We start from the raw sequence: 24,753 nt of genomic DNA on the forward strand, positions 1-24,753 counted from the left end.
AAGTGATACAGAAGTGATACATTTCACCATACACATAGGAAATAATGGGATTTCGGTGTTTGAGCGTTTTGCAGAGCGTTCCAACGCGCTACAAAACGCCCAGGTGTGAACCAGGCCTCACTGCTACCTCTCTGCTATCTTCAGCTGTCAGATACGGAATCACTGTTTAGCGAACCCGTATCTAAATGTAAAGGCTTCATTCTTTCATTAATGAAAGAAGCTTTTACAAAAGCTTAACTATTTCATTAATGAATGCCTCAATAGTGAGGCATTAATTAATGACTGGTAACCGCTGAGAATCAGCAGTTACCAGCATTACAGAGGCTGATATAACTCGGCACGTACAGTGTACGTGGCTAGTCATATAGCCACTTTGTGACAGGACGTACACTGTATGTCTCCTGTCACGAAGGGGTTAAAGTTCATAAATGCTCTGGCTGAAAGCTTTGTAAATGCTTCATTAAAGCTTGCCATTCACAATGCTGTTATACAAACTAAAGCATGTACATACAAGGCCTCAAGGAAATGTCTATTTGTTGAGGCTTAACTCTCATCACTGAACCTAGAGATACGCAAACAATTGATTCTGTACATAAAAATTTAATATTAAGCAGGGAACAAGTAAAAGATTTGAGGTCAAGTTTCAGAATTTGGACTGCAGCACCGCAAGGGCTCATTTACACCGACAAATGAACAAGTTACAGCGCAGCTCGAGTCCCTGTGCTTCCATCTGCCATCTATGTGGAGCGCAGGTGCAATCCATCTCAATGAGTAACACACTTCTGTGTCTACACAGATAGCATTTGGTGCTTTCCTTTGCCATCAAGTTGCATTGCAGCGAGCTCAGATTTGTACGATGTGCATATGAGCAAATCAAATTATTACAGACATTCCTTCATGTGCAACTCGTACAGTTAAAGTTTGCAATGTACTCTCTGGGACCCTAGGAGCCCCGACGCCAAAAAGCTGCAGCAAATGCCCTGATCATATGCAACACCTTTAATTTCAGTAAGTAAGCAGCTCTGATGCAACATTCAGGCAATATGGAAGAAATTACATACAGCTATACCCAGCTGTAACATATTACGATATATGCAAGTTAATCCCTAAAAATGCATTTAAGTACCTTAACTTTTAATATAAATGTATCTTATTTGTGTATCACTTGGCTGTAGATCCTCGAATCATCTCTGAATTGGTGCTGACACTGTCCTTCCTTCTGGAGGGTGGCTACTTTTGATCCCCATGGTCCTTGTGTGTGTTGTAAAGTAGTCACCGCTCCAAACTCACTCCTGTGATGGACCACAATCTCAATACAAATAAGCAAATCAAACAGGAGTGTCATCTCCTGAATGCTGCTAGGGTTTGTGTGTCGGCATAATGAAGCATCCCTCCGTAGCCATGTGCTTCCAAAAAATTAATGACATTATGGCCAAGGAGAGGACCTGACTGCTGCTCTATACGACTGGTATGATACATTTATTACGACTTGGTCCAACGGTATTGCTTTTACTTCATCCCAGGCTTACACGGAAGTCCTGGCATCTTGGGTGACAAGGAGATCTGTGAAGTTTGAGGGTTGCTGCAGGGCTGCCTATTGGAAACCTCCACGTCCCCTCTTCTACACTTATTTACTCTTGTCATCTTTGCTCTGTTGCTCGCTTCCTTGATTTTTTTTTTTTTGCTCCCTCTGGAATAAAATAAAAACTATTTCTCCTGGTTCCTTGACTGGGTTTCCTGCTTTTATTAAGATTCACCCAAGTTTGGCATTCATTTTAATTCTTTTATTGAAGAAAAAAAAAAGGGAGAGAAGCTGATGAAGGACATATGTTCTTTTCTCATACTGGTTCTTATTATATAACATCTGGGAGGTTTGTGGGATGGGATTTGTTTGCTGTCATTAACATCTGTACTTTGTATTCTCAACCTCCTGTTATTTACGAATCCCCTCAACCTCCTGTTATTTACGAATCCCCTCAACCTCCTGTTATTTACGAATCCCCTCAACCTCCTGTTATTTACGAATCCCCTCAACCTCCTGTTATTTATCCGAGCATTATTTTGAGGCTAGGGCCCCCGGTAAAGACATTATACGTGCCGGGTATTACTTGTTGCTGCCTGAAGCCATTATATGCAAGTCTGAAAGCTGTAAAACTAACCTCTTCTTCCTGTTTCTCTCTTCTCTTCGCATCAGTAGCATCTGCATCTCCTTCATCGGCCTCGGCGTCCACAATATCTTGTTCTTCATTTTCTGCCTCCTGGCTCTCCTGCTAAGATATAGGACAACAGTTGGGACTTTCCTGTGCGTTATGGGAAATCATATAACATCTACAGGCTAGATAACAATTTTTCATAAGGTTCTCTTATGGCAATATTCTCCTGCAACAGTGGCTTTGACTCAAGATACAAAAGTGACATATAAATATCATTCGAAGCATACATGTGGGAAATGAGGATGAGCACAAAGTGGAAAAAATCTCCACATGGCTTATGTGATTTAAGCTGAACTCCAGGCAAATAGAAAAGACAGATGCAGCTGTGTAAATACAGCTGTGCTGCAGTCCCCATGTGTTAACAAATGCTGACAGGAGAAGAGAGAAGAGTGATAAAGAGATGAGATCATCAGTGTGCTGTTTCTTCTTTCACTGTCCAGTCACAGGCTAGTGGAGGGAAAAGACTGGCAAGGTGTTAGTGAACTGCAGTGGAGACAAAAAATCAGATTTCCTCCGGTATAGGGAAAATGGATGATCCCTGCTAAATCACACTGTCAAGCTTTTATGTTATTTAGCTTAAAATTAGCTTAATGAACATATTATAAATTATACTCTATACTAGGGGTGCGGAAATTAACGATTAATCCGTCGATTAATCGTTAATTTCTTTGATTGATCAAAATTATTTTGATCCGTACTCACCTCTCCGCCGGCTTCCGGGTCTAATGTCGGAGATCCGGTGACATCACGGGCATCGACGTCACCGGACTCCTCCCCCCCTCCCCGAGTGGCTGTCGGCTAACGAAGGGAAGGGGGGGAGGAGTCGGGTGATGTAGTTGTCCGTGATGGGTAACGAAGGGAAGGAGATCAATACAAATAAGCAAATCAAACAGGAGTGTCATCTCCTGAATGCTGCTAGGGTTTGTGTGTCGGCATAATGAAGCATCCCTCCGTAGCCATGTGCTTCCAAAAAATTAATGACATTATGGCCAAGGAGAGGACCTGACTGCTGCTCTATACGACTGGTATGATACATTTATTACGACTTGGTCCAACGGTATTGCTTTTACTTCATCCCAGGCTTACACGGAAGTCCTGGCATCTTGGGTGACAAGGAGATCTGTGAAGTTTGAGGGTTGCTGCAGGGCTGCCTATTGGAAACCTCCACGTCCCCTCTTCTACACTTATTTACTCTTGTCATCTTTGCTCTGTTGCTCGCTTCCTTGATTTTTTTTTTTTTGCTCCCTCTGGAATAAAATAAAAACTATTTCTCCTGGTTCCTTGACTGGGTTTCCTGCTTTTATTAAGATTCACCCAAGTTTGGCATTCATTTTAATTCTTTTATTGAAGAAAAAAAAAAGGGAGAGAAGCTGATGAAGGACATATGTTCTTTTCTCATACTGGTTCTTATTATATAACATCTGGGAGGTTTGTGGGATGGGATTTGTTTGCTGTCATTAACATCTGTACTTTGTATTCTCAACCTCCTGTTATTTACGAATCCCCTCAACCTCCTGTTATTTACGAATCCCCTCAACCTCCTGTTATTTACGAATCCCCTCAACCTCCTGTTATTTACGAATCCCCTCAACCTCCTGTTATTTATCCGAGCATTATTTTGAGGCTAGGGCCCCCGGTAAAGACATTATACGTGCCGGGTATTACTTGTTGCTGCCTGAAGCCATTATATGCAAGTCTGAAAGCTGTAAAACTAACCTCTTCTTCCTGTTTCTCTCTTCTCTTCGCATCAGTAGCATCTGCATCTCCTTCATCGGCCTCGGCGTCCACAATATCTTGTTCTTCATTTTCTGCCTCCTGGCTCTCCTGCTAAGATATAGGACAACAGTTGGGACTTTCCTGTGCGTTATGGGAAATCATATAACATCTACAGGCTAGATAACAATTTTTCATAAGGTTCTCTTATGGCAATATTCTCCTGCAACAGTGGCTTTGACTCAAGATACAAAAGTGACATATAAATATCATTCGAAGCATACATGTGGGAAATGAGGATGAGCACAAAGTGGAAAAAATCTCCACATGGCTTATGTGATTTAAGCTGAACTCCAGGCAAATAGAAAAGACAGATGCAGCTGTGTAAATACAGCTGTGCTGCAGTCCCCATGTGTTAACAAATGCTGACAGGAGAAGAGAGAAGAGTGATAAAGAGATGAGATCATCAGTGTGCTGTTTCTTCTTTCACTGTCCAGTCACAGGCTAGTGGAGGGAAAAGACTGGCAAGGTGTTAGTGAACTGCAGTGGAGACAAAAAATCAGATTTCCTCCGGTATAGGGAAAATGGATGATCCCTGCTAAATCACACTGTCAAGCTTTTATGTTATTTAGCTTAAAATTAGCTTAATGAACATATTATAAATTATACTCTATACTAGGGGTGCGGAAATTAACGATTAATCCGTCGATTAATCGTTAATTTCTTTGATTGATCAAAATTATTTTGATCCGTACTCACCTCTCCGCCGGCTTCCGGGTCTAATGTCGGAGATCCGGTGACATCACGGGCATCGACGTCACCGGACTCCTCCCCCCCTCCCCGAGTGGCTGTCGGCTAACGAAGGGAAGGGGGGGAGGAGTCGGGTGATGTAGTTGTCCGTGATGGGTAACGAAGGGAAGGAGGGAGGAGTCCGTTGACGTTGATGTGTGTGACGTCACCAGACTCCTCCCCCTTCCCTTCGTTACCTGACGGGATCCCTTGGGCCGGTGAGTCTCCTGCTTCATTAGTGCATCGGATGTGTGGACAATGTGTACATACTACAAGGCAGCTAAAATAAAAATTAAATAATATGTGTCATGTAAAATCTACTATCTGCTACCCTGGTGAGACCCCCTCAGAGCCCTGGTGAGTCCCAGAGAGCCCTGGTGAGTCCCCACAAAGCCATGGCGAGACCCCACAAAGCCATGGTGAGACCAGGGCTCTGTGGGATCTTGACAGGATCGATTAATCGATTAAAAAATTTTTTTGATTAATCGAACAGGAACATTTTAATCATTACCAGCCCTACGCTATACGCAAGTCTGCATTTATATAGTACACAATTATAGAGTGGAAACATCACAATACATATAGAATTAATTGAATGAACGAGCAACATGTGGAACATTTAGTTTTTTGTGTCAAGGTTAACTAGAGTTCATGTAGAACACGAAGGTCTAATGGGTTGAGGTAACAAGAGTTTAAAGATAAAATCATAAACATTTGTTTCTTTTAATTCAACGGCTTTATTCAACATAATTACAGATGCAAAATACAGAAAACATCCAAATTGGAACAATTAAAGTGCAGAGTAAAGTGGTCAAGTAATAAACATGTTTTTTGACCTTGGTTTAATGAACAGCTGTCCTCTAACCTTGATATGAAAGAATCCTATCCAGACAAGCAGACCCATCTAATGATCTTGGCCCAATTAAATGAGTACAGGTGTCATTATTATCTGATTTTTGGAGATAATTCAAGGCAACACAGATGGTTCCACTATTCAAAACCCTATAAGAGGGGGCTGTGAGCCCATATTATTTGAACGTGCCTGAGTCGCTGCATGTTTCCAGTTGAATTTACTTTGTTAAGCTATCCCGTCTGAGTGGTTGCTAATCAGTGTAACAATTGGGGCAAGTTCCCCCTTCACACTCCTTCCTAAACAAGTCTGTTTTGTGTATCAGAGCTGTATAAATCTTAAGTCTGCATTGACAGAAATACAAATCCTTTGGCAGGCAAAACAGAACATAGTTATTATATCTATGTATGTATCTGTTTGCCAGCTGAGTTAAGCATTAAGGAAAAGCAGTTTTATTACTAATACAGTCTCTGTGGAGCTCTACAATCCCATCCCTAATCTACAAGTGCTGCTGGGCCTCTCCCAGAGGTCTACCATCGTATTACTATAACCAGGCACATCAGCTCATTAATATTTAAAATCAGTGAAGCAATGCTCCAGGTTTGGCTGTGATCCTAGCTTGGCACTGAGGTCCAGCAATAAAAATAAATCAACAGACATCACAGTTTGTGCTACATTATTGCTTTCTGCTATGGAATAAAACCAGCTGGAGGACTAGATAAGTAACAGGCTGCCATGCGTTGTGTCTAGCAGACCTACATAAGTTGGTAAGCATCATTCTTCCCAGGCAGGTCTCAGAATACATATACTACTGATATAAATCTGCACCTTGCATGTCTGTGTACTTGCACAAGGAGTTCTGAATGTATCAGGCATGTGATCAAAGAGCGTGTCACCTTGCCCAAGCTCTCCCACAGCAACTCGCAGGCTGTTTTGGCAACTTGGAGGAGTGAAGCGGTCACTACCAAGGTCTTGTATTAGTGCCCAGGTATGTACCTTGGCATTTGTCGATCAGAAGACTAAAGGAGCCTGTTGGAAAATCTTTGGCTGCAAGCCCCGTCAGGCCTTTCAGCTGCAACCACCGTTCAGGTATTCCGACAGCGGCTGGCGCCAACATCAAAATACAAAGCTCACATCGGGAGATTCGTCCATCCATGCTGTTCAGTGTTGGAGGACATCAGTTAGATTTTTTTTTTGTCATTCAGACCACAGGTTGAATGAAAAAAAATATATTAGTGTATAGCCTACTTAAGATCGCAGGAAACGAGGATGACGCCACCATAGTCTAGGTGATGCAAAAGGAAGGTCGGAGAAAAGTAATTAAATTACTCCCCGTTTTAGGGAGGTGGTGCATACTAAATGAACAGACCTTGCCAGTAAGGTAGTAAATCCGCTCTAAATGATTAAACAAACTCTGGGGAACATTTTATTAACCCTTGGAGTAGGCATACCCCTGCACAGCAAGGGTTAACTGCTCGTATGTGTCTAGGTGCTTAAGGGGAAAAAAAGGTATACTTACCCGATTCTTTCAGCCGGCTTGTTTTTAGGCTGGGCCCTGAAGCCTCTCTCTACACCCCCCCCCCACTGCAGCAGTCTAAGAAGCCTTGTGTCATCATGTTGTATACAAGTGAGGACATTGAGGAACATTTCATCTGGGCAGCAGGGGAGGAGACATGTTTTAGTGACTGGAGAAGCAGGGAGTTGGCTTAGCACTTAACCCTTGCAGTGCGGGGGTAGCCCCACTGCAAGGGTTAATAAAACTTTTCCACAGAGTTCTTCTTTACAATAAAGCCATTATAAATATCTGCATTTCATCCTCCTGTAAACTCCTATGCATCAGCTCCTATCCTGATAAGGAGAGTCACCACTTTCAGCCAGTCATGAATCCTTTTCTTGAGTCCTGTGCAGCTGCTTCTTTCCTCTCCCATCAACAGGCTGGAGGTGGGTGTCTTACGAAAGCTGTACTGCAGTGGAGGTTTCAGACCTGGGTAAGCCGTTCGTTTAGCATGAGGTGGATAAATCACAAGACAGGAACAGGAAAACCATTCATATATGCATTTCGTGTGTGTGTGTAAATGCATTTAGCTGTATGCCTGGAGTTCAGCTTTAAAAAAACAGACTTATCTGTAAAAAAGGGGCCAAGAACATTTTACATCTGTGCAAAGTTACTTCCAGACTAGGAAAGAAATGAGCAATCAAGCAGCATGCTTATAAAATACAGCTGTACTCTACCTTTCCAATGACTTACAGTGAAACAAAGAATCAAAAACAATGTTAAGGGCTCATTCAGACAGGCGTGCACGCCCGTAAAATGACTCGATCCCCAAAAGGGACAGGTGTGATGTGTAAAATTGCACTCAGCCGCCTGTTCTTCCCTATGAGAGGACGCGGCTGCACACAATTACATGCACACCCGAACCTGCACATCCGTGGAGGGGCCAGGTTCCCGCGCTTGGATGCAAACCGTCTGTACCCAGATGTGCCGGTTCAAGTGTGCGTGTGACTCCATGTACAGTTGGGCAAAAAAGTATTTAGTCAGCCACCAATTGTGCAAGTTCTCCCACTTAAAAAGATGAGAGGCCTGTAATTGGCATCATAGGTAGACCTCAACTATGAGAGGCAAAATGAGAAAACAAATCCAGACAAAATCACATTGGCTTATTTGGAACAAAATTATTTTGCAATTATGGTGGAAAATAAGTATTTGGTCAATATCAAAAGGTCATCTCAATACTTTGTTATATATCCTTTGTTGGCAATGACAGAGGTCAAACGTGTCCTGTATGTCTTCACAAGGTTGGCACACACTGTTGCTGTTATGTTGGCCCATTCCTCCATGCAGATCTCCTCTAGAGCAGTGATGTGTTGGGGCTGTCGCTGGGCAACACGGACTATTGCGTGCAGCCCCGTCCTTCCATAGGGAGGAACAGGCTGCTGTGCACTATTACACGCAACACCCGCCCCTTCCAGAACTGGGTCATTTTCCAGGTGTGCACGCTGTAGGGACATGCATGCCCATCTGAATTAACAAAATTGATAGTAGGTGAATCGAAATGCTGAGTGAAAAACAAACTTCATTTGCATTATATGTAGAAATAAATTGGGTTGTGTGGATTATGCACCCCCAGTGCATTCAAGTATGGGGGAACATTTAACATTTGCCTATGCCTCCCACAATACACTGCTCATGGCCCAAACAGCCAATCATGTGCAGAGCCCCGTGTACGTTTCGTGTTTCTCAGAAATTCAGGACTTGCAGTGTTTCCATGGGCTCTGGCAGCAAACGGGGACTGCAGTGGACAGGAGGGAAGCCGACCATAGGGTGCTTGTTTTGCTTCCTTATAAAGTGAATCTGTTACATTACCTACCAAGGATAAAAGCACAGACTTACATTAAAGACTGAGTCCTAGAGACTTACCTGCTGTCCAGAACCCTCAGCTCCTTCATCCATATCTTTCCGCGTTGCTTTACGGGCAGTAACCTCCCTGTAGGAGGCAAGCTTTGCACTTCTCTTCTTAATGGTTTCAACCATTATTTTTAAAAACCTGCAGAAGTCACAGAATATATTCAATATGGGAAACAATCAAGTTGTGAGCACTCGCATTCAGATAAACCTCCCTATTATACCTCTATCATAAGGTGATCTTAAATGGTTCTTAAAACTTGGAACGACATGGTTATCTCTAGTGTCATCCAAGACACACCGGCGCAAAGGCCACTACTTCCATAGAGGATAAACCATCTATAAGCTGCAATACAGAAACTTCCCACCACATCCAACATATCTCATCCTGTGAACTGATATCAGAGGGAAACAAGTTTTTGGCAATGTTTATCAATCCAGTTACATCAAGAGCAATCTTACCGAGCCATGATGATTGCACACATTTGCTTTACTACCATGCCCCCACCAATACCGCTATGGCTGCAGCTATTTTCATAATTGATAAGTTGCCCGATTATTCAATTAGTTGCATGAAAATAAAATCTCTCTCTCCCCTTCATAATCGATTAGTTGGTTGCAGCCCTAAATACATCCACTCTCGTGGATGATACATAAATCTTTCATTAACAGGCCTCACTCTCCACTTAAGGTGAACATGGGTTTTGGCCATGCTGGGTAAAGCAACAGGTACAATTTAGAGATGAGCCAATCAGTGGCAGGACTTGCGGCGGGGACATTTCCTGCCACTGTGTGATGTATAGCTGAGGGGCAGGCAATAGAACTCTCCGCAACAGATGATTAGACCAGGAGGAGGGGATGGCAGTCATACTTTTGAGCAGGCTTGGGTTAAATGGGTTCACGTCAAGCCCAAAGCTCACCACCAGTACAATTAACTTTCCCTTCCAAAAGCAGCACAGGTTCATATTTCCTTCCTAGCACATCACTCAGCTCAACCGCCAGGAGGGTAGATAGGAAAGTGCCGTGTAGCAGGGAAAACGCTCTCCTCACCCCCATGTGACAGAATCGGGTCAATCGACAAGCACTAGAGATGAAAGGGAGCGCGGCTCTTCTCATACTCTGAAGTGCTGGGGATTTCTCATGCGTCTCGGTTCGGCCCCTTGGAGCAAAGAGAACGTGGCTATATGCTGCCAGGGGCAGGGGAGGTTAAGTAAACCTGTTCCTTTGTCCTGCAAGGGCAAAGCACAGGTTCATGTTAATGTATTAGAACATTAAACCCCTCAAAGGAAATGACACCGAGGCTCTGGAGAAGGATGAAGTACACTTGCTTTGCAGTGCTGGGGTCCTAGTTTTAATTCACACCAGGGACACTACCAACATGTATGTCTTCCCAATGTTTGAGGAGGTTTCCTCTAGGTGTCCTAGCTAACGCACACAACCAAACATACTGGACAAAAAAACTGGCACAACTTGGCTTAGCATACTTGTGTGTCTGTGGTGGGAAAATAGCCTGCATGCATCTCAGAGGGAGCTAGAAGGGTGAAAATGTACAATGAAGAGTTGCTGGCAGAAGACATTCAGGGTTATTCACTAAAGGGTGAAGAGTTTGGAGAAGGCAGGAGGAGTGAACAATCTAGGGCCAAATAGCCGATTTGGAAAAATTCTGCAATTCAGCTCACTTTCCAGTTGAGCTACGTTATCCTAGATTGTTCACTTCTCCTCCCTTCTCCAAACTCTTCACCCCTGTGTGAATAACCCTGATAGTTTGAGTGTACGTTGACCCCAACAATAAAAACTTACCTTATTTGCTCCCTTTTGGTCTGCTAAATATACCATTGAAAATGTTTTGCAATATTTGTTTGATAAAAGCAAATAAATACAAATCAAAAATCTTGTGAGCTACTAACTTCCTGTGCACAAGGAGGGGTTATAAAGAGAATAAGGGGGTGGGAGAGAGCTGTGCCCTTTGTAATCCATCAGAAATTAAGTAGGCAGGGCTGTCACCACATCCTTAGAATTTCAGAGCTCAAAAGAAACTGTTGTCGGCTCAAACAGGAAGGAAAGGGCACACTGGCATGTCAACAGTTCTATTTCTGTACATGCGGCATGTTTAAAGGGATAACCGTGGGGAAATGTACGTGCATTGCAGAGATGTACCACAAATGTTTATTTTTTTAATTTGTAGCCTTGAAATATGCTTTGCGAAGATCTGCACATTTTATACATTCACTCAGTCACACGGAACCAACCTGGTCTCCATGAAGCGGAGAATGTCTTCAGGTCTCGTGCATTTCTCCTGTCTGTAATACTCGTATGGTAGGAAGTGGAACTTGAGTTTGTACACTTGATATTTTTGGGACCTCTCCTCTATCCGGAAGGTTTCCTCCACATCCATTTTATGAATCACCTATAACATGGGAAAAGAGATGTAAAACCCTGTACAGTGTGCACACATCACAGGACCTCTACAGGGTGGTGGTACTCAATGGTGTTATAGAGCCGAAGCCCCTACTCACCTGAATCCCCCTATGGCAGGGGTCTCAAACATCTGGCCCTCCTGCTGTGGTGGAACTACAAATCCCATGAGGCATTGCAAGATTCTCACAGCCAGACATGACTCCCGAAGAGAGATGCATCATGGGATTTGTTGTTTCACCACAGCTGGAGGGCCGGAGGTTTGAGACCCCTGTCCTATGGTAACATTCAGTACAACATGCAGCAATTGCCCTGCTCATCCCTGGGTAAAGGAAAAAACAAAAACGTACCCTTGCAGTGGGGCTACCCCCACACTGCAGGGTTAAGTGCTAGTTTTGTCTAGGGGACATAAATAAAGCTGTATTGCTCACCTGATTCCAGCTCCCTCGGTAACCAAAGCTCACCTCTCTCCCCCCTCCACTCCGGCTGGCAGAATGTCCCTCTGCACTCTCTGCTCTAATGCAGGTCAATTGACCTGCATAAGTTGACGATATCAGTGGTCCTAAGGCTGGGCACACACCTTACAACCATCGCAAGACTTCTGTCTTGCGATGGTTGTAAGGTACTTAAAAAAACGTACGATCTGCCTATGTTGCATAGGCAGATCGTACTTGTGATGATCGCAAGCCACGCCCCCTGAGGGGCGGGCTTCCGATGAACGCAATGCCAAACGGGCTGTGTGCGCATGCGCACACCGGCCCGTGCGGCTGTTATCGTACGGACATGCCACAAACCCGCCGAACATCGTACGATGCTCGGCGGGTTTTCGAACATGTCCGTAAGTTTAAAGTCGTGCGACCTTACAGTAGTAGAGGTCGCACGGCTTCCACACACCTTACGATCATCGTACGATCGCGGGATTTCCCGCGATTATCGTACGATAATCGTAAGGTGTGTGGGGACCCTTAGACTGTTGGAGCTCAGGGGAGAAGAGGCTGTGCAGATCGGGCTGCCTGGAGGGAGCCAGGATCAGGCGAGTAATGCAGCTTTTGTGGGCCACCTAGACAAATTGAGCACTTACCATAAGAGCGCAGGGTAGCCCCGCTGCAAGGATAAGCTTTTTGTTTGTCTGGAGTTTCTCTTTCATCTATTCTTTATTGGAAAATGGAAATTCTAGTGAAGTGAGGAGAGATGCTGAGGTTGGTCTGTAGGAAGCCCAAGATGTGTCAGGAAGATGACACAATAAATGGCATTCCCCAACCAATTACTCTACACAGTACACAAACAGTATTGTACTTAAGTAATTAAACTCCCCAAGCTTTGTGCTCCATTTCACAGATTCCAGTTAAAGCATGATGTTCACATTTCCACCATAAATGTCTTCAGCATTAATCATGACAATAACAAAACAGATCACATAGGCTGCATTGTATTTTATTCCTACTCGTTCCTAAAGTTCCATCATGTTCACTCTCTGTATCAAAAATAACATTTAAAAAGGGAAAAATCGGTGCAGTGGCTCAATAAATCCTTTACAGTCATTTTAAGAGTCTACCTATAAAGAGCGATAGTATACAGCATGCTTCAAAAAAGACCATGTGATCGTATTTTACTTGAACTGCCCTCATGCTTTCTATAGAAGAATGGATTGTTATACAAAGTCACCCAAAAACAGTCTTTGTTTCCTTTACAATTTCTAATAATGATGTTTTATATCTTTGTGTATAAAATATGATGAACAAACATTTAATACAGGATTCACCCACGACACTGGTTTCACAGCACACTATGGGCTTCATTTATAACGCTTCTGTCTGACGCATACCGTTAGCATGGTACCAGCGCCCCTAGATGGCGCTACAAGAATTTCCTATACTCTAATTTTCTATATGGAGGGGCACCAGTGCTGTGCAAACAGTATACTCTGGGCAGAAGATTTATAAATGAAGCCCTATGCAGTGCTGCTTCCCCTTTGCTCTGGAAACAGGGGGTTCGCTTGGCATAGAGGCCACAGAGAGAACGCCTATTATTATTAATGAATGCGTTCTTTGATTGAATGAGGGGAGGATTATGATGTCATGCTATCTTCATCCAATCAGAGAAGGCCTTGTCCTGATTAAAAATCCAGGAAACACTTTACAGAAGCTCTTTTTTCTTAACTGCGCATTACAGGACACAGGATTTTAATCTTAGACATGGGATGTCCAAAAGCAGCCCAACAAGTGTTGGGCAACCCAGCAAACGCACGCCAACATGCTCACAGAACAAGGGGGCTTGATAGAACTCAGCAGCTTGAATCACCTTATAACTGAAACTGGCATCAGATCAGGCCTGAATATCATCTGCCTGATGAAACTGATCTGGTTGAGCGTGCCTTACCAGGAACACTGTCCTTGAGGCTATGAGCTTGAATTAGGAATTATCTAGCAATAGTAGAACTAAAGGCAGGATGACACTCATAAGGATCTTCAAGACTGACAGAGCAAAATCCGAAGGGCTAGGCCCCATTCACACTAAGCGACATGCAAATCGCGCGATTGTCATTTTGCGTGATACCGCGTGGTTTGCCGCGCGGTATCGTGCAAATGGTTGCATTCCGCAAAGTAGAATCGCGCCGGAATCCGCTCCAAAAAGGGTCTGTTGTAGCGACGCACGACAGTGACAAACAGAGCCCCATTGACATGCATTGGAGAGTGATATCCCGCTGTAAATATGCGGTTAAAAAAACCCGCTCAGTGTGAATGGGGCCTTACAGAAGTTGTAGCTGAGAGGTACCCCATCTAGGCAGTAAAGAGAAAGCCTCCATAGAATGTTTCAGAGTATGACAAAGAGGGGAGAACAATGTCCATTTTAAGTTAGGAGGAGGAAATCACATTGGGAAGAAAGGAGTGGTCTCAAGACAACCTGAACCCTGTGTAACACTAGGAAGAGTTTCTTAGAGGATAAGGCCGATAACTCGAAGACTCACCTTGTAGAGGTGAAAGCAACAAGGAAGACAATCTCGTGAGTAAGAGCAGACAAGGAAATATAACTGGTGCACACAGTGCGTATAAAGAGAAACAAATAAAAACACATAACATGCAGCGAAAGGCCAAAAAAGGTTGCAAGCCCATAAGAAACCAAGCAACTCAAAGCAACGAGTTAAAAAAATGCAACGCATTGCTGTAAAATAAGCCATCAACGCATATCAATGCAGAAGCATTTTGTGCATGTTGATGCTCAAAGTAAGTGCAAGACTTCTGTTTTGTTTTTCAAACAAGTTTAAAAAATGGTGCTGACCAATAATACATAGTGAATGGTCAGAGAACAAGACTCTACCCCGACTATGCTTGCTATTCTCTCCTCATAGAGTATGTATTGCCGTAATCTGATCTAGTCGCATCCCAATTCCCACGTCCTGAGTGTCCGTCTTCCCTGTAGTCTGGATTTATTTAGTTAGAAAAATAGTCAATACCATGAAACCCGTGGGAACCAGTGACCAGCAAGCCGTAAACACATGCTTAGCGGTGATCACGAGAAGAAATATTCTTCTGGAGAACAAAACCACAAAAACATTTCCCGATACCATCTCAAAGCAAAACGTGTCATCTGTTCTTTATATGGAAGAGACACGGGTGGACTGCAAATGATTCATAAAATAAAAAACATTTTTTTTAAAAAGTACAGGCAGTCCCCGGGTTACATACAAGACAGGGACTTCTTAAAGGAGAACTATGGGGTCAGTGTTTTTCCCCATAGTTCTCCTAAGGGTCACGGGAGGACATAAACTAGCGTCTTCCCGTGACCCAAAGCTCAGTATACCGCGAGCTACAGCTCCTGGTATACTGAGACCGCTGCAGCCGGGACAAATCCCAACAATGCTGTTGAGATCCATCCAGCTGCGTAAGTGACAGCTGGCTCTGCCTATAGATAGGCAGAGCCAGCTGTCACTTACGCAGCTGGATGGATCTCAACAGCATTGTTGGGATTTGTCCCGGCTGCAGCGGTCTCAGTATACCAGGAGCTGTAGCTCGCGGTATACTGAGCTTTGGGTCACGGGAAGACGCTAGTTTATGTCCTCCCGTGACCCTTAGGAGAACTATGGGGAAAAACACTGACCCCATAGTTCTCCTTTAAGTTGAATTTGTATGCAAGTTGGAACAAGTAAATTTTTTTAAGTGCGACTCCAGACAAAAAAATGTTGAAATTTTGGATAGCATAGGGAAGGGTTAACCCCCCGTAATGTTTGTTTTGCTGTGTGCGCCCCTGTTCAGAAGATTTCACCTCACTTTCTGTCCCTGTGACAATTGGATTTTGAAAAGGTTGGGTTGTCGTGGAAACAAGGATTGGTGATAAAGCTTCAGTGGAAACACCTTTATCCCATAATCACTCTTACAGGAGTGGATTTCCCTTCCTAGGGGTAGATTTCCTCTAACTTCCTGTTGCCTCAAGGACAGGAAGTGAGAGTAAATCTTTCTAATGAGGATACAGACAGCAGTAAAAACTTCACAGTCACCCGGAAGAAGAGGAGGGCACTTCTTGTCTGCACGTCTAACAAGAACCAACTTCCTGTAATGTACATACAGGACTACGAACCAGCACGGTACACTTTGGCGGCAGCCTGGGACCCCCTGCTGTACGTAGGGATCGTATGTAAGTCGGATGTATGTAACTCGGGGACTACCTGTATATAATATTTTTTAGAATCTCATCATTTGTTTGTGAATACCAACAGGATTTTTATAGGTTTTATTAGAGTATAAGGATAATTTGATGGCTGATCTTGAAACCGTGAGACTGGAAATACATTTTAAGCAAATCACACGTTTATTAAAGGGTTTGGCCACCAAAAACCATTATTTCAGTTATGGGTGGATGAGCTGAATCTCCTCAGTGGCTTCTCAGAAGTGAATCCGTTTAGTACAAATCTGTTTGAAAAACCAAGTCACAGCTTAACTTGGAAATTCAGTCAAAACTTTTTTCTTTTTAGATTTAAATGGAATGGGTAAGTGATGGAACGTGCATAGTCTTAATTTAACTGTAAGAGCAAGCACCACAAGCTTCATCCAGTACTCTTCTCAGAAAATTACCCTCCACGCCTCAATGTACTACAGATCCCAACCTCAGCTTTGCATACGTGCTAGAATGTGTTGTACTGCTTGCCTTCAAAGCATCATATATGGCTAAAGTAAACAAAGATTGTCTCTCCTGAGAAGCTGTATCTGCCAGTGTATGAACATGTAACAAGATACGCCTACAAGAGCTTTAAAAAGTAACTGTAGAGTGTATTTATTTCTTACTATGTTCAGATACGGTTTCACAATGGTTAGGGTAGGAATGGCTTTATAAAAGAGAGAGTATGACTGGTTAAAAAGACACTTCAAGCAGTTAGGACACTGTTTATCCCTACAGGGGACACAGACAAAAACAGATGTTCTAACATTTTCCCACTCCATCAAAAAGGCAAAAAAAATAAAAAATGGCTTGGAATATTCTTTAAATACAACTGATCAAAAAACATTTATACTTTCCCTTTATAAGAGGTTTATTTAATAAGGCAGTGCAGGGTTGATATGCAAAAGCTAAGGTATTGCTGAATAACCCTGACACAGTTTACTCACCTCTGAGAGACACACTCGAGTGAGCCTTTTCTTCAGGGCCTGCACCCTCTTTATGGCTCTCCTGATGGGTAGGACTGGAACTCGCATCATAGGAGTTTTAATATTGGAGCTGGCAATCAACAAAATTTCTCTAAGCCTGTAGATAAAAAAGATATTAAGATCACGTCAAAGACTCAACGAAGTGCTTAGCTAACTCTGCTCAGTTATGCACCACCATCAATACTTCTACAGTTTCAGAGCGCTGCCTGCGAAACGTCAAAACACTTGATCACTTTGATGGTCGAACTCTACATATAGGTTTAAAATGGCTGCAAACCCAGGCTCTAAAACCGCAAATAAATCTTAATAATAATGCAAATTGAAAAGTCACTTTGAATCCTTTCACATCTACAGCTTTCATTAATATAATAACCTTAATTAATAATAATCCTTTCATGAAATTTGCATTGTGCTTTGCATGACAAATCTCAAGGGGTGAAGAAAATCACATTATGGTTGATAAATGCGCTCACCTGGGAATACCCAATGTGACATTCATTTCTCCTCTGCCGGCAAAGTGAAAGGTGTTCAGCGTCATCTGAGTAGACGGCTCCCCGATGCTCTGAGCTGCCAGAAGCCCCACTGCCTCTCCAGGATCACACAGTGCTCTCTGCCACTTCAGCTGCAGCAATGTCCTCAATCTGAAGGCACAAAAAAAAAGAAAAAAAAAAATAGTATTTTGTACTCACCACAATTTTTTTTTTTTTTCTGGAGTCCATAAGGGACACAGGAAATCTTATCCTTTGGGTTATATTGCCGCCTGCTAAAGGACTGGACACTGGCAAACAAACTGTAGGCCAGCCCAGGCTAAACCCTCCTACTCCTGGCATGCCTCAGATTTTAAGAACACAGATACCAAGAGTATGACCATAGGGGTGGGACATGTGTCCCTTAATGGACTCCAAGAAAAGGATTTTATGGTGGGAGCAAAGATCCCATTTCTTTTTCATCCACAGAGGGATACAGAAGTCTTAATCTTTAGGATGTTCAAAGGCAGACCAACCAAGGGGTGGGGAACTTCAAACAACACTAACAAGTCCAAAATGTGCCTTGCAGGAAAGGTATGGAGCCCATAACCTTGAACAACGGTCTGTCTGAGCCAGCTAGAGATGGTGGAACAGGAAGCTGGTGCCCCCCCTGTGGAGACCATCAGAAATAACAAAGTCACCCTGAAGGAAGCAATAGCTAACAGACTCAAACTACATCCAGGCACTGAAGATTATTCTGCTTTTGATGAACTGGGGCCCGACAGGCCAATGGAAGACCAATGTCTTGATTGAGGTGAAAGGCTGAAACTACCTAAAAGGTAGGAATGATTTTCTGAGCCCTATCACCACCTTGTCCCTGTGCAAGACCATAAAGGGTTATTTAGAGAATAAGGCCACTAACAAAGACACTTTCCTCGAAGAGGTGATGGCTACAACAAACACCATCTTATGGCTGGGAACGGAAAGGGGAATGTCTGAGGGGTTCAAACTGTGGTTTTTGAGGCATCAAAAGAACTAGATGCAGATCCTACAGTCAGAGTTGGAGGCATATGGGAGACACCCTGAAATCATGGAATAGGAAGCCAATGATCTCTGAAAACAAAAGAGCAAGAGCAGAGACCTGACCCTTGATAGTGCCAAGGGCCAAATGCTGGTCGAGACCCAGCAGCAGGAAGGAGAGGATTTGTCCCAAGGAGAATCTCCTTGAGTGGAAGCCCTGAAACTCAAGTAAAGTAAGCCTTTCATGCATGATATACCTTGTGGAAACTAAACTTCCTAGCTTTAAGCATCATGGAAATAACCAAATTTAGACATGCCCTATCTCTCTAAACCTGGGCATCAACAGCCATGTCGCTGTTGACTATGAAGCAGGATGGAAAACTGGTCTTTGAGGCAAAGAACCTGGACAATCTTAAAAAGAGTAAACCCTTGCGGGGTGGGGGTAGCCCCACTGCAAGGGGTAATTTTATAAACCTGGCGTTCTTTTCGTGATTATTTGTAAATACAATAGTGGTCTAGAAACCATGTGCAAATACCTTGAAATTACTTTCCTATATACACCGCAATCATTTCTGTAAAGCAAATCCCTTCTATATTCACTCTGCTCCTCGGCTGACTTCTTGGCGCTAGTTTTGCCAGGTGGTGGCAGAGCACAGAAGCCACAAACCCCTTCTGCACTGTGTGTCCCTTTTCGGTGTAAACATTAGAGCCTCATTCTGACATTCCAGCCTCCTCTACATCTTTACAAACAGCACAGGATGTGATCTGTGATCTGTGCTCTGCTGTGAATGAGCAGAGCATAGTTAAATTGCCATCCCCTCTCCCCCCTGCATTTGTAATGATGATGATGATGATGGCGGTCTCGTGCAAGCGCTTGGAGCAGGAGTCAAGCACTGTCATCCAAACCTCAATTATTCATCTTCTTGCTAGCTGCATGGTCAGACCGGTGTGGAGGAAGGATGGGGGAGCCCTGTCCGACCAGGCACCTAAATTTAGACAGCATGTAGAAAGATGGGACCAAGTACTACATGTACTTTGTGCCCTAGGGGACAGGAGGCATTAAACCAAAAATAAATAAATAAAAAGAAAAAAAAGTGATACGTCTCTAAAATTTATTTTTATGCAAAACCTTTTTTTTTATTTTTTTATATACTATGGAGTGAAAAAGGGTTACAGACACGGTCAAATTTTTACTGTTGTCTGTGCCCACATTAGGAGATTTACTGTTCTATTTTCTCGATGACCACCGCCATTGAGACAAGATAAGAAACCCCAAATTTGACAGTTGTCACCAGAACCACAGGTAAAGGGAAATCTTCCAAAGGGGACAGCTGTCTTAGAGGGGAATTCCCCTTACTTTGGGAGATTTCTAACTCCCTAACAGCAAATGAATGACATTTTCTCGATGGTACAGAGACTTAACGCTGGTTATCAATGACTACTTTGTGAAGGTTCAAGCTCTGGGGTGGTTATCCTTTTCCTTTGTCAAGTAGCTTGCAAGTCACTGAGCTGGAACAAGCATGTGTACATCCAGCATGGTGATAATATCTACATCTCAATGTCCTGGAATTAGTTCACACCATAATAAAAGCAGCGACATACCGATCAGCTGGAACGTTGGACTCGTAGTAACCGCTGCTTTCCTCCGTGTCGACCTGACGGCTGTACTGATCCACTTTCTCTTGGAACGATTCAGATACAGATCCAAAATACAGATGTGGCCGGAAGACTGCCAAGCAAGGGTCAGGCAGATGAGACGCCCGTTTCTTGTATTTGTTCTGAGACTTTTCATCCAAGGAGTACCAAATCTCCATCAGCTGGAAAAAAATAAAAACTTCTCATAACTACGGTTTCTTACCATAATTATTTATTTATCGAGTATTATAACATACATATGTATTAAAAGATTGTATACGTATGTTTTTTTTTTTTAGAGGTGCACCGAAATACAAAATTTAAAACCCGGAACGCAACCAAAATAAAAAAAATTGCCAGGCCGAAACCGAAAATGTTTTAAATATTTTATTTTTTATAAAAAAAAGTTTATTTTATTCATTTTTTATTAAATATTTTTAACTTTACTTTTAGGGGCTCCGGGGAAATATTAGGGGTCTAAACAGACCCCTGATATTTCCCTTTTAAAAAAGAAAAACAGATTGAGAACACAGAGTCCTCTCTCTTTTCCTATATCCCCTGTTATCAATGAAAAGGAAACCTCTATTCCTGTTCATTGATAACTTGAGGACAGAGTATGTTTACTATAACTACAACTATGAATGAACAGGAGGGGATGTAATTCACTTCCCATTCATTCATAATTGAGGATATAGTAACCATGCCATGTCCTCAATTATCTACAAACACTCAGCGATCACCGACTGCTTGTCCCTCACTCTCCTCTCTGACACGTTGTCACAGGAGGCTGAGCAAGCGGTGCAGGGAGGAGAGCTCAGCCTCCTGTGACAGCGTTGTTTCCGCCCCCTCACCGCTCTGCCGAACTGTGATAGGCGGTCGAGCAGTGTGGGAGGAGACACCGGGCGCTCACAGCGCTCTCGTCCCGCAGTGCTCGGCCATCACTTTCCTTCCTTTCCGCTGAGACACAGAGCTGCGCCCAGCGGGGAGGAAAGAAATCAGGGATGCGCCGACGTATCGGCACAAAAATGGCACTTTCGGCATTTAGCCAAAAGTGCAATTTTCAGCCAATATGTTTGGGCGGCCGATATATCAGTGCATCCCTAGTTTTTTTTTTTTCTTCTTGCAAAGTATTGGAAATATTTTAAAATCACTAATATATCAAAATAAGTAATTTTTATAGATTATATACGCCTTTAGGCATTAAATCCCATATGGGAGGAACAAGACAAAAGTCTGTCACAGTATAGACAATAAATCCTTATTCACCCGTTGTAGATGAAACAGCCACATTCTCTAATAAAGTCAGTCACACTATAGAGTCCAGAGACAGGTTGCAATACAGATTCCGTCAGAGACAATGTTCTAGAAAGGGCCTTAGCCCCTTATCAATACCTTAAAGAAAGGTCCATCCACCACTACCAACATTTTGTTAAGACTGGATACTGCCAGGACCACAGAAGGGGCAGTCCACTTTTTTTTATATTTCTGTAACAAATCGGTATTCCAACAATAGTTAAATCATTGAGGAGAAAAAAAAGAAAATGTTCCAATTAGGGATGTCCCCGATACCATTTTTGCAAGACCAAGTACTTTTCCCCTCAGGTACTCGCTGATACCAATTACCATCACTTTTCTTAATGGGACATGTGACATTTTGTCGAACACAATACATGCTAAAGATTTTAGGGCAGTGTCTCAGCAGGCCTGCATGTGGGTCTCTCCAGGGATCAGTAGGCAGGTGCTGGGCTGAAAGCACTGTATGTGCGGTGTGGGGGCTGTCCTGAGATGTGCCGGCGTCGGGAAGGAGGAGGAGATGTGGGAGCAGACAGGCAAAAGACAGCTGCTGTCTGAGATCCCCACAAGCACGGGACCTCAGGGAGCCGATCCGGTTTAAAAATTGAAAGGGTCGGTATTAGCCTTTAGTATTAGGGCCCGATACTAGTATCGGTAATCAGGGCATTCCTAGTTAGTAATTTTTTATGCATAAAATGAATCTATAACAATAAAAAACAAACAGTGTGTACAACTATACAAAAGAAGTGGTTGACTACCCAACCCTTAAGATTCAGTTGTCAGTCATTAAATCAAGGCACCCCCAAAACAGAGCACATTCAACAACATCATACATAAAATGGTGGGATAATGCATCCTTAAAAATACGAGTACCCAAGGCGTATATATTAACAATGCACAACAATGTATGTAATACCACAAGGAACAGGAGACTGATGTTATGAATTATACAGTGCACACATCACCTTCCGAGTGGGCGTTATCTGCGGCTATGGGGGACTCCAAATATACCTGGGAAATCTGATTTTCAATCTTCCTGGAGACCTGTGCAAAGCTTCCATCAAATACCAAGCAGTGTATTCAAAGGCCTTAACCACTGACCTTATTTCTGTGTCTGAAAAGGTGCGTGAACTATATATGCGCCATTTCTTGAAATAATTCACTGTCAGTTAGGCTTTGTTTCACTTGGCATCTAAACGTTCTGTCCACATTAATGTTTTAACAGCTGTGAGAAGAGTAGGGAGTTTGGGAGCTGAGGGTTACAAGCAAACGGCCATGATTTCCTTTCACGCCAGCAGAAGACAAGTGTAGATTCAATCTACTTCTGTCATCTAAAGATGAGCAGGAAGGGCCCATTACTAAACAAACAAATCCCCCGCCTTCTAACAAGCCAAGCCCCCTGGATTTAATTACAGTAGGCTTCAATGGTATCCCGGGAGTGGGAGATGGCTGGGCATTCCGATAGGCAATGTCCTAAACTGGCTCCCACTAAACCACATCTGGGGTCCACTGCATGAGTATTTTTTTCTTGTGCCTGGAGTTGGGCTTTAAAGAGAACCTTTGTTGTGCCCTTACACCAGGCACTGTCAAAAGGAGGGAGTCACATTCTCCTCCATACCAGTAGTGGAGCATTAAAATAACACTCGTTTTTAGCATTGCCTTACAAGAGCAAGATAACAACAAGTGTCTCACCTGCTTGGCAGCCAGCTCCCTGCCGTTCTCATACTGCTCAGTGCCATACAGGGCCCTAACAGCCGCCATCTTCTTCTGGGAGTACAACAAGAAAGCTCCCAGCCTCTGGTAGGGTGCGGGGTGCTTGGATTTCCATTTCCTTATGGCGTGGCTTTGTCGACTTGCTTGCTCAGAGTCCATCCTTGACAAGACCTCATCCAAACGCTTTGACTTTTTTATAACCTGTCAAAGATAGAAAAAAGGACAAAAATAGATAGGCTCTTATTTCCTCATATTTGGTGCTACTATACTCTATTCATGCCAAGCTTCCTGTGTAATGTATAATGTGCAATTGCAATGATAATCCAAAGACTGAAACCTTCAATCCATGCTTCATTAGGCCCTCATACTTCAGAGGCAGTAAGGGCTCACGAAACCAGGGACTAGGGGGAAGGGTCATGTTTTTTTATCAAAAATATTTGACTCGTGACATGTTTAATTTAAAGTAGATGCAATGAAAATGTGAGCACACAGGCAGAAGCAGCTTCTAAGTTTTCAAACTGTGGGAGCCACATTTTGCGATCTGACAATCTTTGTACGATCAACTTTAGATTTACAAAAAATATGCAGCATGACCTACCTAATCTATCCAATCAGTTTATATCCAGGTCAGGTAAGACCCTATACTACATAATGGTTGGTAGATCAAAAGGAGATGGTGCAATCAGATTGTATAGTATTGAATGGCGAAGTTAAGGCAGAGTAGTAGTAGTCACACAATCCCATCCTGGGAATTTAAGTTAACAAGCCAGACTTATGACTGCAGGACTTTCCGTTTGTTGTTCTGACAAGCTAAAGATGATCCCTCACAAAAATAAAAAGGATCAAGAAATCAATGCATAAATGCCAGTTCCAAGCTCAGAGTGATGACTACTTTACAACACACACAGGGAGCATGGGGGACAAAAGTAGACACACTCCAGAAGGAAGGACAGTGTCAGCACCAATTCTGAGAGGATTTGAGGATCTACAGCTGAGTGATACACAAATCGGGTCTTGGCATTCAGAAAATATATAATGTTGGGGGGTTTTACGTCATTTTCAGGCCTAAAATGTGGAATATAACATGGGTGCAAAAATGGAAAAAAGGGCCTCAGTCATGAAGGGGTTAAAAGATAATTAACAAAAACTTTAAAAAGGAGAACTATGAGGTGAGTGAAAATCACTCACCCTCATAGTTCGAGCCGACGTGTGACAATGAAACTGTCACGCGCCGGCTCAATAGATCGGGGAGTGAACACATACCGTCGCTCGCTCACTTCTCGATCATGTTCCTGCAGAGAGCCGTGACTGTCACACACGGCTCCCTGCAGGGATTGCCCCCGCTCCAATCCTCCAGCGCTGACTGGCGGAACGGAAGGGGGCGGCTACAGCTGGCTCTGCCTCTAGATTGACAGCCGGCTCTGCCTATCACACAGCTTGGTGGATTTCGACAGTAATGTCCGGAGCCGTCCCGGCTGCTGCGGTCTCAGTATATCACGAGCCGTAGCATGCGGTATACTGAGCTTTGGGTCACGGGAGGACGCTAGTTTGTGTCCTCCCATGAGCCTTAGGAGAACTATGGGGAAAAACACTGACCCCATAG

General features: G+C 43.3%; 1 protein-coding gene across 1 annotated transcript in view; it reads right to left on the reverse strand.

The window, feature by feature from the left end:
* Nucleotides 1–24,753, reverse strand: part of POLR1A (RNA polymerase I subunit A) — an 89,069-nt gene that overhangs the window by 18,179 nt on the left and 46,137 nt on the right. The window contains exons 24-30 of the mRNA XM_018571462.1: nt 23,130–23,351; nt 20,112–20,326; nt 17,496–17,663; nt 16,984–17,119; nt 11,218–11,375; nt 8,984–9,110; nt 3,930–4,037 (exon numbers count right to left, since the gene is read on the reverse strand). Of these exons, the coding sequence (XP_018426964.1) occupies nt 3,930–4,037; nt 8,984–9,110; nt 11,218–11,375; nt 16,984–17,119; nt 17,496–17,663; nt 20,112–20,326; nt 23,130–23,351 (1,134 nt within the window). The remainder of the gene's footprint in view (nt 1–3,929; nt 4,038–8,983; nt 9,111–11,217; nt 11,376–16,983; nt 17,120–17,495; nt 17,664–20,111; nt 20,327–23,129; nt 23,352–24,753) is intronic.

The sequence above is a fragment of the Nanorana parkeri genome, unplaced genomic scaffold (genome assembly GCF_000935625.1).
Source record: "Nanorana parkeri isolate BGI_ZX_2015 unplaced genomic scaffold, ASM93562v1 scaffold1762, whole genome shotgun sequence".
Taxonomy (NCBI): Eukaryota; Metazoa; Chordata; class Amphibia; order Anura; family Dicroglossidae; genus Nanorana; species Nanorana parkeri.